A 16,894-nucleotide genomic window follows, 5' to 3' on the forward strand; every position below is an offset into this window, starting at 1 on the left:
TAGTAGGGTATGGTGTTTGTTCATAAATTAAGACTGTTATTAGGGGCGCCTGGGTGGCTCAGTCAGTTAAGCGTCTGCCTTTGGCTCAGGTCATGATCCCAGGGTCCTGGGATCAAGCCCCACATCGGGCTCCCTGCTCAGCGTGGAGCCTGCTTCTCCCTCTCCCACTCCCCCTCCTCATGCTCACTTGTGCTCTCTCTCTCAAATAAATAAAGACTGATTAATCGCTTAGGTTCTAAGTGAGCTGTCTTTCTCTCTTTTCCTTTTTTTTTTTTTTTTGTTCTCCCTGAGAAACCTCTTGTGGGAGGGGGACGGTGAGCCCCTAGGTCTGCTGACTTCCCTCCAGCTGTTCCATCCAGCTGGAGTAACAGGCACCTCCAGGAGTTCTGATTCAAACACAATGCCACCACTCTAAAGTTGGAGCATAAGGCAAAAACCAAAGATGAGTGAAATCACCCTTGAAACCCTCCTAGAAGGGGTGGGGAGCCAGATGCCATCCCCTATTGGTGATTTCAGACTTCTGGCTCTCCTACCAGGCCTGGAACAGCCTTGGTTTCTCCAGTGGATCCCACAACCAAGGCCATCTTCATGCCCTGAGGTCCTTAGAGTTACTTAGGGGACAGCAGATTCACCCATTGAATGGTAAGACACCAGTGATACGCTTCCTTCCTCTTTTCCTCGCCATCTTCAGAGCACACGTAAGTGAATGTGGAATATGCTGTGATTTCTCTGTAAGGTTACAGACAGCACTTACTGAATGCTTACCATGTGCTAAGCTTGATGCTAAGAGCCTGTATCCAAGGGTGCATTCAGCTGAAAGGAGCAGACAGCACATTTCCCAATTGCTTTGAATAAAGGCTTTTAAAATTATCGCTCAAAACAAGAAAGTTGGATAGGTAATCTCAGGCTGTTCTGTAGCTCCCCAATGCCTCCCCTGACAATCTCCTTCCACTCAGCCATCATCAATATGTGGGCTTCACGTCCTCAAGCTGGATGCCTCATGGCCATGGATGCTGCAGCTCCAACCATCATAACTCTTCACAGGTGGGAAGCAGGGAAAGCAAAGACTTCATCCTCTGTATTTTTTCAGGAAGCCCCCTGCAGGCTCTCCCTTATACCTCATTGGCCGTAAGTGGCTCACATAGCCATCCTCAGCTGCCAGGGCACTGGGAAAACCAGTATCGGGCAAAGAAGAAGGACATAACTGTGGTTGGTTTAAACCATTCATGATTCATGCACTAAACTGGGGCACTTTGCTACCTGGACCAAAGTCAGGGCTCTGTTAGCAAAAAGGGGCACCTTTGTGGGGTAGCTAACAATGCCATGTATTTTCTCAATGAAACTCACAATAGTCCACTGTGGTGGGGCCTTTTTTAAAATTTTATTTTATTTATTTATTTGACAGAGAAAGAGAGAGAGCACAAGCAGGGGGAGCAGCAGAGGGAGAAGCAGACTCCCCACCCAGCAGGGAGCCCGAAATGGGGCTAAATCCCAGGACCCCAGGATCATGACCCAAGCTGAAGGCAGACACTTAACTGACTGAGCCACCCAGGTGTCCCAAGGCCTTTTTTTATTCCCATTTTACAAATGCTGAAACTGAGAGTCAGAGCCATTTAGTAACTTGTCCAAGATCCCACAACTGCTAACTAGTGGGGGTTTAATTCCAGGTCTGTCTCCTGAAGTGTGCTCTTAACCACTCCAAACCACGACCTTCTTGACGGAAGGGACCATATCTTCTTCATCTTTGTATTTCTGCAGGGTCTTACAGCTGACAGAAACTTAATTGAATTGATTTAAGTAAAAAATCATTTTGTTTTGATACTTGCTGCTTTGTAATGTGTTTTAAAACCAAGAATGCAAACTTACCAATGCTACCTTTGAAAAAATACACCTATCTCCTCTTCTGTATTGTTTTCCACTTACCCATGCTGGGTTCCTGAAGTCCTGGGAAGAATTCCAATGTAAATATCACCAATGATGGAAATTTGGGGGAAGGAGAGGAGGGTGAAAGACTAATTGAAGCCCCAAAGAGGGTCAGTTCCTCATTAACTATGGAGCCATGGAAAATTCTTTGTTCCCGCCTCTTGGCTTCTTGCCTCCAGGATCTGGGTGAGTATTGCCTTTGGCTAGCTTCCTGGTCAGGTCACAGACAATTGGATTGGAGGGGTGTGTCTTGGGGAACAGGGCAGAACCAGTCTGGTTCTGGGTCCTTGGGAGTGAATGCAAGAAAAAGATGGACCTTGAGCATCTGCAGCCCAGTAGGACTAGGGTGACCACTCCACATACACTGGCTCACTTAGCACTCATAATGACCTATGGGATTAGGATTACTATCTTTCCCACTTTACAGATGAGAAAGCTGGGGCTCAGAGAGGTAAAGTCTTTTCAAGGTCGCACAGTGGATCTTAGATTAAAAACTAAAGCCTATGAACTCCTCAGGTGGAGTTCTTTCCCCAGTCAAGAGTAACTACTATCTCAGGTACCCTGAAGAGAGTGCTAAGGATGTGTTGGGGGCCGAGGAGGTCCCTGGCACCAGGCCATATAACTCAGTCATTACCAGCAGGGGCTTTGAGTAAAAGCCAGGTTAGGACCCCAGCCTTACACTGCCTGGGGACTCTAGGCAAACGACAGTACAGCAGTTAAAAGGCTGGGATCTGGGGCCTGATGGCCTGGGTTCAGACTCTTCTTCTCCCAGGTACCAATTGTGTGGCTCTTAACTCATTATGCAATTCTATAAAGAAGAGTATAAAGAACCTGCTCTAAGGGCTGCTTGTAAATATTAAATAGTGTCCTCAGCCCAGTGCCTGGCACTGAGCCAGTTCTTGTTAGGTAGTTATTTTATATCCCCCAGTGCAGATAGTGTTGTGAGGTGCCCAAAGCAAGGGCCCTTTCCTAATCCCACCCTTCCCTCTGACCCAGCAGCTGGCTTTGTGAATGAAAGACCCAGGAAGGCCGGGACTAATCTGGGTACACAAATGAGGGCGGATGTGACTTCAGGGAACTAAAGGCAAATGGAACTCAACTTGCAAATTTGGGCATTTTCATGGTGTATGGTTGTTGGAGGCCAAGAGATGGAACTCACCTGAAGCTCCCCTCCCATGGTCCCCCTTTCCCCACACAGAGAGCCAGCCTGAGGTCAGCAAGTGTACCCAGCATATCCAACAACTCTGGGAGTAACCCTTGGTCTGCTGGGCCTGGGCTGGGTCTGCCATAAGTCATGGCCTCAGGGAGGGAGCCTGGAGAAGTAGAGGACATGCCAAGGTCACCCGCAGGCCTGGCAGCAGGGCAGCGAGCCTTGCCCGTGTGTCTCCCCAGAGGCTGGCCACAGCCCAGGTGTCAGGTGTCTTGGGCACAGTGCCTGGGTCTGCCACACTGGGGATCTGGGTGCCTTTGCCAATTTCTCTAACCTCTGGGTTGTGGGCCCCACCTGGGGACCTGGAAGGGACCCAGAGTACTTGGGCTGACTTGGCAAGATTCAATGCCTAGGCTCTGGGCCACAATGACAGGATATCCCCAGAGAGTTGGGCTGGTCGCCACACAGGGAACACTGGGGCGGACACCTGGCACTGCTGATGAGAAGCCCAAAAACACGTGGAGGAGGGAAAGTGGGGACAGCTGGGCCCTGAGAGGGTAAAGAACAGGCCAGGATTGCCACTGAAACCACAGCTACAGGCAGTGAGGGGCCCACAGATAAAAAGACCTGAGTTTCTCCTCTGCCTCCAGTCTGAGAACCAGGGGTAGGATCCAGTCTCCTGCCACTTTGTCCTGATTTTGGTCCTGGGTAGGCAGTGTGAGCAAGTTCCCATCAGGGTTTCTGTGACTTCCAGATATCATCTGTCTCACCCCCACTGCAGAAAGACCAGAAGGGAGGGGGCTTTCTCAGACTCCTATGACCAAGGTGATGTCCAGGAGGGCCCAGCCTTGCATGAGGACTTGACTAGCCCCTGTAGCCCAGCCCCACGCCTGGGGACACCCTCTGAGCAAGGCTAAACCAGCAGCCCCTGCTCTCTGCACACAGGTAGCAAGAATGGACCTCCAGACTGAGGGACTGACCAAGACAAGCCTTGCCCTCAGGTGTCCCTGGACCAAAGCCCTTTCTCCATACCAGGGAGCAAGTCCCAGTTCCCAAATTCTTTTTTAAGTTGTGTCTCAGGCTGACAAACCTGGTGGAGTATAATGATTTACAAGGCAAATAAGGGTTTTGTGTTTTACCTTCTTACAACCCACTACCAGCTGAGTCCCTGCAGGCAAACTGGTCAGGCCTGGCACAGCTGGAGCCCCCTTCTTTATTATTATTATTATTATTATTATTATGTTATGTTAATCACCATACATCACATCACCAGTTTTTGATGTAGTGCTCCACAATTCATTGTCTGCGTATAACACCCGGTGCTCCATGCAGAACGTGCCCTCTTCAATACCCATCACCAGGCTAACCCATCCTCCCACCCCCCTCCCCCCTAGAGCCCTCAGTTTGTTTCTCAGAGTCCATAGTCTTTCATGGTTCGTCTCCCCCTCCGATTTCCCCTCCTTCATTCTTCCCTTCCTGTTATCTTCTTCTTCTTCTTCTTTTTTTTTTAATATAATGTATTATTTGTTTCAGAGGTACAGGTCTGTGAGTCAACAGTCTTGCACAATTCACAGCGCTCACCACATACCCTCCCCAATGTCTATCACCCAGCCACCCCATCCCTCCCATCCCACACCACTCCAGCAACCTTCAGTTTGTTTCCTGAGATTAAGACTCCTCATATCAGTGAGGTCATATGATACATGTCTTTCTCTGATTGACTTATTTCGCTCAGCATAACACCCTCCAGTTCCATCCACGTCGTTGCAAATGGCAAGATCTCATTCCTTTCGATGGCTGCATAATATTCCATTGTATATGTATACCACATCTTCTTTATCCATTCATCTGTCGATGGTCATCTTGGCTCTTTCCACAGTTTGGCTATTGTGGACATTGTGGAGCCCCTTTCTTGCCAGGCAGGTCCTCCTGCCTCATGGACCAAGGTGCTGATAGGCATAGCCAAAGACTAGCTGAGAGACTTGGCATTTGTGCCAGACACTGGAGTAGAGAAGGAAGCATAGAGCTAGGAGGGAACCCAGCTCACTATGTGACCCTGCTGGGCCTTAAGCCCCTGTCCATATAATGGGAATGTTAATTCTGGTACATCCTATGGTGAGAATGTCACAGTTCATAGATGTTAACATACTCATTCATTCTTTCACTTTCCAGTATTTGTATCTCATTTCTTTGATCTCTTACTGCATTTGCTAGAACCTTGTTCATTTAGCCAATATCTTTGGTACGTAGTACCTACTAAGGTACCAGACCAGTGCTAGGCACTGAGATGCAAGGATGAGCGCTACAGACACAGGAGGCCTCAGGAGACTCCCAATCTAGAGCTCAACTTTATAACAACCGTTATGGACTGGGCCACCCTGTAGAGACCTTGAGATGATTCAGATGCAGCTCCTGTTCTGGAGGGATACAGTTGGATGCTGCAGATAAGAATTCAGGCAAATATGGAGGAGTACACAAATAGGCCACTCAGGAGTTACAAGGTCACTGGCTCCCAAGGGGTCAAGGAGGAATTTTTGGAAAAGGCAATTTTTTAAAAAAAGATTTATTCATTTATTTTAGAGAGAGAAAGAGAGAGCATGAGCAGGAGGGGCAGAGGGTGAGGGAGAGAGAATCTCAAGCAGACTCCACATTGAGTGCGGAGCCCAACATGGGGCTTGATCTCATGACCCTGCGATCACCACCTGAGCCAAAACCAAGAGTCCGACGCACCACCCAGGCACCCCCTGGAGAAGGCAATTGAAGAGTGAGGAGGGTTTTAGACAGATAAAGATAAGCGAACTAGTCTCCCAGAACAGGTAACAGCATGGGCAAAGGCAAGGAGGGAAGAATTCTTGGAGCAAGGATGGAGAAGATAAGTCAAAGTGACGTAAGTTTAAGGTGTCGAGGGGGCAGGAGCACAAGATAAGGTTGGCAAGCTGAGGGGTTGATCTTAATGGGGTTAGACCATAGGAAGCCATGGAAGGCACTTGAACAGGAGAGTAGTAGCATGGCTGCTTTAGGAAGAGAAATCTGGTAGAAGTAGCAAGAGAAGGCCGGCCTGGAAGGAGCAGACACCCTCACATGATATGCTCCCCACTTCCTGAGGTCTGGGGTGTCTCTGCCCACCACTGAGAGAGAGATGGCAACTTCCTCTCCTCAGCCTGGCCGGGGAGATAAAATGGCAAGGACAGGAAGTTGCCTTAAGGAGCTGAGGAGTGAGCAGCCTGGTCCAGAGTCCCCACCCCCAACCTGTGCCGGGTGTTCCTGTAGAGGTAAACGCAAGGGGAAGTAGGCAAGGCCCCTCAGGCCAAAATGCAATGCTCTAGGTGTCCTGGGTGCTGCTCTGTCCTGTTGCTGACAGCTCTGCCCTTCCTGAGCCCTCAAAGATCAGGTATGCTTCCATCCCAGGAAAAGGTTCTGGCGTTTTCCTGCCTCACTTCTGCCATTCAAACACCCATCCTGACACCTCCTGGGAACCAAGGTGAGTCAGACCAGATGCCTGCCCTCAAGAGTATCAACATACAGTGAGGGCAGCAGGGCAGACAATGGACACCAGGGTGCTGGTAGCTTGATGGGGTCATTCAGGCTACCAGAGCCCTGTTGGCCTCAGGGATGAGAAGTGGCTTCCAGGCCTTAAGGACTAATAGGGATGAGCACTAAAAGATGGAGGGGTGTTCCAAGCACAGGGGACAATGTAAGCAAAGACTCAGAGGCAAGAAACTTCCTATTGTGTGCAGTGAACTAGATGCGGCCCCCATGTGGCAACCAAGGGAGGTAGGATGTAGTGAGGATGAATGGTGGGCTGAGGAATCTGGACACCCTCTGAGGGGCGGGGCTGAAGGGGGCCGAGAGGGCAGAGGTTCCCATCTTAGAGAACAGGGAAAGGCTGAGGGCACAGATTATACGAGTGGCTCCAGGCCAGGTGGGGCCCCGAGGCCCAGGCGGACTGGCGGGGGCGCATCAGGGGCTTACATGGGGTCCCCAAGCCCAAAAGAGCAAATAAAAGAACTTGGGTCAGAGGGAAGGTAGCAGACAGGAGCATCTCCCAGTCTGAACAGTTGGGAGCCAGTCTTCCCTGCCCCTCCAGAGGGGGGCTGTCCAAGTGGATGGGGGTAGGAGGTTAAGACAGAGGACTTAGAATCAATGCTCATTGAGGACATTAGGAGAAGGAAGGGAAAAATGAAGGGGAGGAATCAGAGGGGGAGACGAACCATGAGAGACTATGGACTCTGAGAAACAAACTGAGGGTTCTAGAGGGGAGGGAGGTGGGGGGATGGGTTAGCCTGGTGATGGGTATTAAAGAGGGCACGTACTGCATGGAGCACTGGGTGTTATACGCAAACAGTGAATCATGGAACACTACATCAAAAACTAATGATGTGGGGCGCCTGGGTGGCTCAGTTGTTAAGCGTCTGCCTTCGGCTCAGGTCATGGTCCCAGGGTCCTGGGATCGAGCCCTGCATCGGGCTCCCTGCTCCGCGGGAAGCCTGCTTCTCCCTCTCCCACTTCCCCTGCTTGTGTTCCCTCTCTCGCTGTGTCTCTCTCTCTGTCAAATAAATAAATAAAATCTTTTAAAAAAAAACAACAAAAAAAAACTAATGATGTAATGTATGGTGATTAACATAACATAATAAAATTAAATTAAATAAAAAAAAAAGAATCAATGCTCAGCAGCAGCAGGGTCTCAGAGAGCTGGAACAACTACCCGCTGGGCCTGGATGACCCTGGTGAACAGGAAGTGAGGTTTCCAGGTCTCTAGGGATGTTTGCATTTTGAGTCAAACCCATTTACAAACCAAAGTGGGGCAGTGGCAGGGCAACCCCAGGCTCTTGTCTCCTCTAATGCCTGCGCGGTCTCAGGCTCCTCCCAGAGCCAGCACTGATGTGATAGACAGGGAGACTGAGGCCCAGAGACGGCAGGCACCTCCAAGACCTCACAGCAAAGCCTACTTTGCACAGGCTGTTTCCCTCCCCTGTTCCTTCAGATTTCAGCAGAAGTGTCACTTCCTCTAGCTCTCCCCTGAGCTCCCTGACTGGGAGCACCCCCTCCCTGCCATGTTCTCAAGACTCCAATGGCCACTCTGCTGTTTCTATGTGTGGTTATTTGGAATTAATGACTGAGGGAGTGAGCTCAGGGAGAACAAGGACCATCTATCCAGGGCCTGGCACTCTCTCTGATACATGCTGCTTCCTTGATAAATATTTTAGAAGGGAGGGAGGGAGGGGGAGAGGGAGGGTAGATCTCTGGCCTCATTCAGAGGCAGTCAAAACTGTGCAGGGAGGAGAGTAAACACACAGGGCTGGGGTAGCCAAGAAAATGAATTTCCAAAGTAGGGAGAGATTTTAGGGAGAGGAGATAGAAGAACAGTCTAGGCCAGGGGAATAGCATGAATGAAGAAGTGGAGCTGGAGTGTGCAAGGCCAGTTTGGGGAATTTTGAGGAGACCAGTTTACCGGGTTATGCCAACTGGTAAAGGTCTGTGATTGCTGAGTTGAAGAGTTTGGACCTTACCCTTCAGGTAATACAGAGCTTAAAAAAAAAAAAAAAAAGGTTCATGAGCAGCGGGATGAAATAATGAAACCACCAGTTCAGTCAGGCAATCTTGATGCAGAGGTTAAGTCCGGAGGCAGGGAGGCCAGGGAGGAGGCTCGAGAGAGGTGGGGCTTGAGTTCCGGCAGTGATAAGAAGGCAGGAGGCAGGGAGGATGGCGCAGGCAGGAGAACACCCTTCTCCACCAGTCAAAGCCCCGTTCACTTCATGCTTTGGGAGAGACTGGTGGGGTGTTGAAGAGCTTGGGCTCTGGAGTTAGAGTAGCCTGGGTTTGAATCCCAGCTGAGTGCCCCTGGGAAAGTCACCTAGGCTCTCAGAGGCTATCTATGAAATGAGAACAGAGTTGGCAGCATAATTTTAGGACCCAGTGCAAAATGAAAATGTGGAGCCCCTGTCTGAAAAAGAGGAGGGAAAAACATGCCATCGAAGGTACTAAAATATAAAGCTTTTCCTTTCTTCTGCATCTCTGCTTTACTGGTCACAATGGGGTTTTTTATTTGCTATTTACTCTTCTAAGTAAAGAAAAAGGTAAAATTTAAATTATTCGCCTGAATCATATCATTCATCTTCATTTTATGCAATGCCAGTTTTAAACGCAAAATTAAGAGCATTTCACTCACACGTGCAATCACTGAAATGACACCAATTGTATTTCATAGCCTGTGTGTGCATATGTGGGCCCAGCGCACTTCCATTGCGCAACTCTGTTGTGCGTACACATATATTTAGTTTGGACCAGAACAGTGGGAATACTGCACAACACTTACTCACTGCTTTTATTTCACTTGTTTCACATCCTAGGCCTTGGGCTCACTCATGAATAAGGATGTACTGAAAGAAAAGGGAACTCTGGGTTGCCCTTTCTTTCCCTTTTCTTCTAAGGACATCCTTTCTAATATAAGTGGTTGGTGAATGCTGGGGAATAACATGAGTAAGAAAGTGTTTCTTAGGACACTACTGCCTTCTTTTGGCTTTTGAAGCCACTTCTGGTTCAAAGGGAAAGTATGGCCTCTCAGGGTGGTCAGCACTCTCACTTACTCAGTCGTAGATATAACACACTTACTTTTACTTGGTTTGAGTCTCACTGAACTCCCATGAGTCCACCAGAATTCTGAGCTCATGGAGCATCACAGACTCTGTATTTGAATGGGACAACATATTTGGCACATCCTCTCTGCTCACACGCATGCCCTGCTGACTTCACTTACAAAGCAGAAGTTCAGAGATAAAATTATTAAGAATTTCAAGACAATGATAGCAGAGCATGAACCAAGCATCAGGCCCTGTGTGACCACACAGTTGGTATGCCCACACAGCTGGCCCTGCCTGGGGATAATAACTGTGTAGTACTTATTCCAGCGTTGTTGTGAGGATTAAATTCAAAGCTGGGCCTATCTGAGTCTAGTCACAGCCCTTTGGCTGCAAAAGACAAAATCTGCTCAAACTGCGACAAGTAAAGGTAGATCTACGCAAAGAGCGCACAACTGTACCCTGTGGAATCTTCGGGAGCCAAGGGCAGAAGTACGGTAGAAGCTCTGAGGAACTTGGATGCCATTAAGCAGTCTCTGTCTCTGCCTCTCTCTCCTCTCTGACGCTACATGGTATCTTGACTCAATTTCTTGCTTCACGTGGACTTGGTTTTCCCCTCTGCTTTCCCACTGCTGTACTTCAGATGATGTTAACTCTGGCCCTCTTAACTCTAGTCCAAGTACCTACGGTCTTCTGGATATAATCTTCGGCTCAACGCTTAAACTCTCAAGAGGGAGTCTGATTGGCTCAGCTCACCTGCCTACGGCTGAGCTACTCCTGGCCCAGGGCCCTCCCCTGGCCACTCAGCTGCGGAGGGGGACTACATGAGCAGCTCAGGCTGCCTCCCAGGTATCCTCCGTCAGCCCCAAACACACAGCTGCCCTTAGACACCTCCACCTGGAGTCCCCCAGGCCCCTCACACTCCACTTGGCCCCAAATGCAGCCCCTGACTCCTCTTCCCACATCAATCCGCTAAACCCCTCACCCACCCAGCTACTGAAGCCAGAAACTTGGGGGTTAGCTGTGACTCCTAACTATCTCTCACTACTCAATCGAATCCATTACTAGATCCTGTCCATCACAGCCCTCTCTGCCTTGGTTCACACTGCCTCATTTTTTGTCAGGAAGATTGCAGGGTCCCTTCAGCCTCTGCTCCCCCCTTCAAAAGCTTCAGGGGGAAGCTCCATCTCTTATTGTTTAAAAAGCCTTCAGTACAAAATCCAGGCCATTATATAGACAATGAAGGTTCTCAGTGTCAAAGCCCAGTCTCTCTGACTTACCTTCCTGATCCTGGTGTTCATGCTCCTTATGATCCAGCCATGCTGAGGGACTGAATCACTGTGTCTGGCACACAGCTGAGGTTTCCCACCTTCAACACAGGCTGTTTTTTCTGACTGCAACACCCTCTTCTTCACATGTCTAAATCCTTCTAAGACCTACCTTTCCCCCATGCTCCACCTTGGCCCCCTCGGGTGAGGTGAGGCAGGCATGCCCACTGCCAGACAGGCTGTAAGTTCCGCCAACCATCTGTCCTGTGAGGGAGTTAGAAGGAGTTAGGACCAGATGCCAGGACTGAAGTTCTCAGTGCATGGCAGCTGGGAGGTGGGGAGGATAGACCCGCCCTTGGGACAGCATGCCTGTGACCTGTCACTTTGGCCACTAGCTGTTTGTCCAAGTGCAGATAAAGCCCAGCCCCACTGAGTGCCTCTCTGCTCAAGGGGGCATAGTGAAGATGAGACGGAGGAGGAGGACCACAGTTCTATCCTGAGAGGAAGAGATCAGGGGCCGGGGGTACACATGGTCTGGGCAGGGGTCAGCAACCAGGGGCCAGGCTGGAAGCTGGGGCTTGTGTGTGCAGTTGCAGTCAGAATCTGGGAAGGCTTTCTGGCTGCAGAGGCACTGTAGGGTCTAGGGTTTGAACAGCTGACGGGGTGGGCTCAATCCTGGAATCTATGACCTTGTGCCGCCAAGGCGGACCCCGGAGGGGGAAGACAGCAGAGGCCAGCTTGGTGGGAGGTAAGATGGCCCATGGGATGAGACTGGCTGGGTCTTAAGCTGAAAGGGGTACCTGAAGTAGATTGCTCTCTCTGCTCCTCTTTTTGGTGGGGTGAGTGGTGTCTGCCTTCCCATAGCTTGCTTCCCTGACCCGCAGCCCTTTCTCTTGTCTCCCCTAGAGCGGCTGGAACTCAGAAAGCAAAGCGCTGGAATGGGGGTTCCTCGGTCCCTCCCCATCCCTGGCTCAGGATCACTCTCCCTGGGGGCCCTGGCCAGAGGCCTCCATCCCACCCCCTCAGGCCTCTGGGGATTCCCACGCCCACCTCTGAAGTTACATTTCCTGCTGGGGTGAGGGTGTGAGTCCAAGGGAACAAGACTGGTTTTCTTTCTCTTATACCTGTTCATTGTCAGAGGTTCGGTTACATGAGGAATAACCGTGCACTGCTGAAAATCTGGAAGGGATAAAGAAAACACAAAATTCAAAAGAAGAAAACATCAAGTAATCTGCTCCGTAGTAGATGAGCTTATTCACAGGCTTTCGGGTTCTGTCTAGATCCAGGGTCACTCTTTGCATAATTCAAATTCGGGGGTAGGAAGCCCTTCTACGGACACCTCTATTTTGCCACCTCTCTGGACCCAGGAAGGCTCAAAAGAAGGCAGCTCACAGACCCGTGCTCCGCAGCCTGCCGCAGCTCTCGGCCCCTAGGGGCGCCCGGAGCTCTGCGGATAGGGGCCGAGACCCCTCCCGGCCACGCTCGGCCCTCCCCTCGCAGGCTGCCTCAGTTCCCTCTTCCGCAGAATGGGCGGGCGGCTCAGCCTCCGGGTCCCCGGGCGCTGCGGGGGCGGGGCGGCGGCAGGCTCGCGAGGGCTGCCGGAAGGGGTGTGAATGCGGGGGCGGGCTCCGCCCCGCCCCGGGGAGGGAGCTGGGGGCGCCGCATCCTGGCGCGGGCCTCCGACGCCGCTGCCGCCACTGTCGTCGGGGAAGGTCCCAGCGCTGATATGACCTCGCGCGGCGCTCGCCCGGGCCCAAGCTCCCGGCGTCCCGCGCAGTAGCCCCGCGAAGAGGCGGACTCGACGGTGCCGACCGCGCAGAAAATCAGGCGGGCGGCATGGAGGCGGCGCACCTGCTCCCGGTCTCCGACGTGCTGAACCGCTTCTCGGTGAGGGTCGAGAGCGGCCTGAGGCCGGAGCAGGTGTCTGGCGCGCGGGAGCGCTACGGCCCCAACGGTGAGAGCGCGGGCCTGGCCGGGGAAGCTAGGGGCCGCACGCGCCGCAGTCTCCGTTTCCTCCCCTACGCCGAAACCGGGGAGCGGTCCTCCCCCTTTCCAGCCCTCGGTCCCCGCGGGCGGGCAGGAAGCGAGAGCTCCGGAAACTTCTGCAGATGCTCTTGGGGCACTCGGACGGGCTGCGCGGCCACCTTCGCGGGGGGTTGGGCGGGTTCCGGGTTTAGAGACCTGACGCCTGGCTCCCCCTCCCAGCTCCCCTTCCCCCAGGCCCAGGGACCTGTGCGGTCCTTCCGGGCTTCCCACATACACCCCCAACCCTAGCCACTCCCGCAAGCTTGAATCCACCACTATCCGCTGTCAGCGCTGGGTCTTGGCCCCGCACTGCAACCTGCCCGCATCATGCAAACGCACACGCTGAGATCAGCTGGCTAGGGACCAGTCAGGGACTCTGAGACCCAGCCTCCCAGCTGGCCCTGAGGGTCTCTCCGAGGGCACAGTAAAAAACCCAGAAGGTGCAGCTTGTCAGTTGACAGCCTTGGCGCCCCCGCCCCCACCCCCAGGTCTTCCTCTTTCTGCAACCCAAGGAGGCGGATGTGGCTGGCGGGAGTCGGTGGGGGCTTTGAACTGCTGAGGCAGGAGACCCACTTTTGGGGGGCGGGGGCAGACTCAAGGCCTCACTCAGGGAGTTGCTAGGGAAGGCTTTTTCCTCTTGACCTGGAGCGGCACCTGACCATCTCTGGGCAGGGAAGGAGCCTTCCTGCTACTGCTGTTTGGGTGGAAATGGCATCATTTCTTCCTGGTCTTCAAAGGAGTTTGGGATTCTCCATCTGCCAGAAGGCAGAAGTACCAAGTACTCTCCGGATGTGGCCCTGAGCACATTTGGAGGCCCTGTAAAGGTGGAAGATGTAGAGGTCCCCTCCTCAAGTCACTTGCCACCCTCTTCATCCACCCCCAGGGCACTGGGCACAATGTTAGGGATCCAGATGGAAATGTCCCCTCCATCCCCAAAGTGCAGCCTGGACCCACTTTGTTTTAGGACTTGCGGCCTCACCCTTTCAGGGATCCCAGCCAGCCAGAGGGGAAAGTGCTCTGGCCATGAGCTCAGGGATGGCTTGAAAATTACCAAGAGCTGTCAGAAAGGGAGCTTTGGGTTTTGTATTGGCTTATGAAAACCACCTCTTATATAAATATTATCTTTCTGGAGCAGAAATCCTTTTCCAAAAAAATTAGTTGCTATATTTAGTTGAGCTGTGGGAGGAACTAGAGAGATAAATATTATTTAATATCCTCCATTAGTGACTTGGCAGGGAGGGTGTCATTGCTACAAGAGGGCAAGGCAGCAGGACCTGTCCCCCAACCCTGGGGTGGGGATGGGGATCAGGGCAGCAGGTCTGGGGTTCCACAGCCTCTTCTGCGCTGCTGTGGCCTCCAGCTTGGGAGTCCTGAATCCCAAGGAAAACTGGAGACCCAGCCCTTGGTTCTGCCTCCAGAGGCCCTGCGTGGCCCTGGGCAACATCCCTCTTCTTTCTGGTTCCCCTTTGTTCGTTGATCCAGCAGAGGGGCTGCCTGAGAAGGAGGGAGCCTCTAGTTCTCCCCCATGTTGTTTTGTGTAGGTAAGGGGATCTGAGGGTGAGCGGGCCACTAGCATCTGTGTGAGGTGATGGATAAGGATGTTGGTGTGGTATATAGGTCCCCAAAGAGGTGGATGTGCAGTGGTAAGTAGGTAGGTTGGGGGGCCATTGATTGGCTCCCCTAGTTTCCTTGTGCTTTGATAGTAGCAATAATAAAAGCTAATGATCGGGCGCCTGAGTGGCTCAGTCGTTAAGCGTCTGCCTTCGGCTCAGGTCATGGTCCCAGGGTTATGGGATCGAGTCCCACATCGGGCTTCCTGCTCGGCGGGAAGCCTGCTCTCCCTCTCCCACTCCCCCTGCTTGTGTTCCCTCTCTCGCTTTCTCTGTCTCTGTCAAATAAATAAAATCTTAAAAAATAAAAAGCTAATGTTCACTGAGCACTTACTATGTGCCAGGCACTGTTCTTAGCAAATTTCATCTCTTATTTATTCCCCAAAACAACTCTATGAAAACAATTGTAGTCATTCCCATTTTACAGAGGAGGTAACTGAGTCACCAGCATGTTAGACAGCTTGCCCAAGGTTACACAGTAGTTGGTAGAGCTGGTGCTGGGTACCTATCCCTCTCCAGCCTCGCTTTTCCTGTCTGTACAAGGGAGTCACTGGTTCCACAGGCCCTGGGCCTGTGGTATTGGTGGCTGTGTTAGGGCGGGCGTCAGCTAGACAGTGGCTATCCCAGCCATGCCACCAACCCCACAGGGCCCCGGAGAGCCCTCAGATCACTGATTGGCTTCTTCCTCGGGAAGCATTTCAGGGCTCTGGAAGTCCTCAGGTGAGGAGCGGGGAGCCAGCTTCCCCTTCCTGCATCATGCTCTCGCTCTGACCAGCCCCAGCTGAGGAGGAGGCATGGCTGAACTGCAATATCTACAGGCACTAGGGAGGTCGTTCCCTCTTAGGTGACCTGGAGTGGTATACGCATCTCTGGGGGAGGACTGACAGAGTTTCGAACCTTAGCTCTGCCCGCTTCATAGCTGTGTAATCCTAAATAAGCCACTTCTCCTCTCTGTGCCTTGATTTCTCCACCATAAGTGAAGCTACAATAGGACCCATGTCATATGGTTGCTTATAAGTGTTTGTGCCACCAAGCCATCCCTCCTTGTAGCAGACAAGTCTGGGCCAGGCTCCAGGCCAGCTGGGTGGTGCAGTGGGCCCAACCTACAGGTGGAGGGAAACACCCCAGGGACTAGTGTCCTCCCCCACCCCAGGAGTCTATGCACCTGCAAGGTTGTTAGTGCTGGAAACCACAAGGAAGTCATTTGCTTAAGTCCTGAAGTTTGCAAATTCTGCTGGTGGATGGAGGAAGGGAGGCTATAAAGCAGGGACTGGGGATCCTGCCCTCCCACCTCCTCTTCCTCCTCCCTCCTCAGAGCTGGGGGATGGGGGCTCAGCAGTGCTGTCAGTGAGTATGCCAGCTGGGGGTCCCCCATACACACAGAACACAGCCTATCTCAACCCCAGTGAATAGAGGTGTCCTCTGAAACTCCAACAGGGCAGTGAGTGGGAGGCTTCTGGCCCAGCACCTCTTGTGAGCACGCCCTTCCCTGCAGGTCCCAGAGGTGCCCAGGACTCAGCTTCCTCCGGAGGCTTTCTACATCCTTTCAGTCTATTTTTTGAATAAAATTGTGCACATAGTACAACATTCAAAGGGTACAAGTCTCCCTAGACCTGTCCCCAACCACCCAGTGTTCCCAGTGTCTTGCGTCTCCTTCCCAAGATATTCTGTGTATATACATATCTACGTCTGTGATCTATGATCTTTACGTGAAAGGGAATGATAGTGAGTGCTGTTTTGCCCCTGTTTTCCGTGGAGATGGTGCCATGTGGGCCATCCGCAGTCTTCCTAGTGGCTATGCAGTTTCGTGTGGCTGTTGTAGTCTTTGTTTGCCTGGCTTTTGGAGGGCGCTTGGATTGTTCATAGCCTCTCCTATCACACATGTTACAAGGCATATTCTTGTCCCCACATCACTTCACACACTTGTCAATAGTGCCAAAGGCTAAATTCCTAGAAGTGGAATTGCTGGGTCAGAAGTCATGTGTAGTGTAAATTTGGACAGCTGTTGGGAAGTTGTTCTCCATAAAGCTGACACACCTGTTTCCTCGCCCCTGCCCCACTGCAGTGCGCTACTGGACATTCTGATCTGTGCCGATCTGATGCAAAAGGGTCCTCTCATAGTTTTACTTCGCGTTTCACTGCTTACAAATCAGGTTGGGCATTTTCCCCTATATTTAAGAGCCATTTGATTTCCTTGTGTCCTTGAACGGACTACCCATCACCTTTGCTGGACATGAGCCAAGGCAAGAGGCAAAACTGTGTTGGGCTTGTCCTCCCAAGTGCGCCAACGCCTAATGGCCCTGGAGAGCCTAGTGATATGGAAGTCAGGCAAGAGCCCAG

At 51.9% G+C, this 16,894-nt stretch overlaps 1 protein-coding gene and 1 long non-coding RNA gene across 12 annotated transcripts in view; one reads left to right on the forward strand and one right to left on the reverse strand.

Moving 5' to 3' along the window:
• Positions 1-16,894, reverse strand: part of LOC144381190 (uncharacterized) — a 118,480-nt gene that overhangs the window by 47,403 nt on the left and 54,183 nt on the right. The window lies entirely within an intron of this gene.
• ATP2A3 (ATPase sarcoplasmic/endoplasmic reticulum Ca2+ transporting 3) overlaps positions 12,582-16,894 on the forward strand; it is a 34,755-nt gene continuing 30,442 nt past the window's right edge. For 4 of the 11 annotated variants that reach the window (XM_036077298.2, XM_036077317.2, XM_036077338.2 and 1 more), the window contains exon 1: positions 12,584-12,873. In XM_036077298.2, the coding sequence (XP_035933191.1) occupies positions 12,756-12,873 (118 nt within the window). In that variant the 5' untranslated portion in view covers positions 12,584-12,755. Of the gene's footprint in view, positions 12,874-16,894 lie in introns of all 11 variants that reach the window. The other 7 variants (XM_036077306.2, XM_078068023.1, XM_078068025.1 and 4 more) reach the window with 3 other exon arrangements.

The sequence above is a fragment of the Halichoerus grypus genome, chromosome 2, assembly GCF_964656455.1.
Source record: "Halichoerus grypus chromosome 2, mHalGry1.hap1.1, whole genome shotgun sequence".
NCBI lineage: Eukaryota > Metazoa > Chordata > Mammalia > Carnivora > Phocidae > Halichoerus > Halichoerus grypus.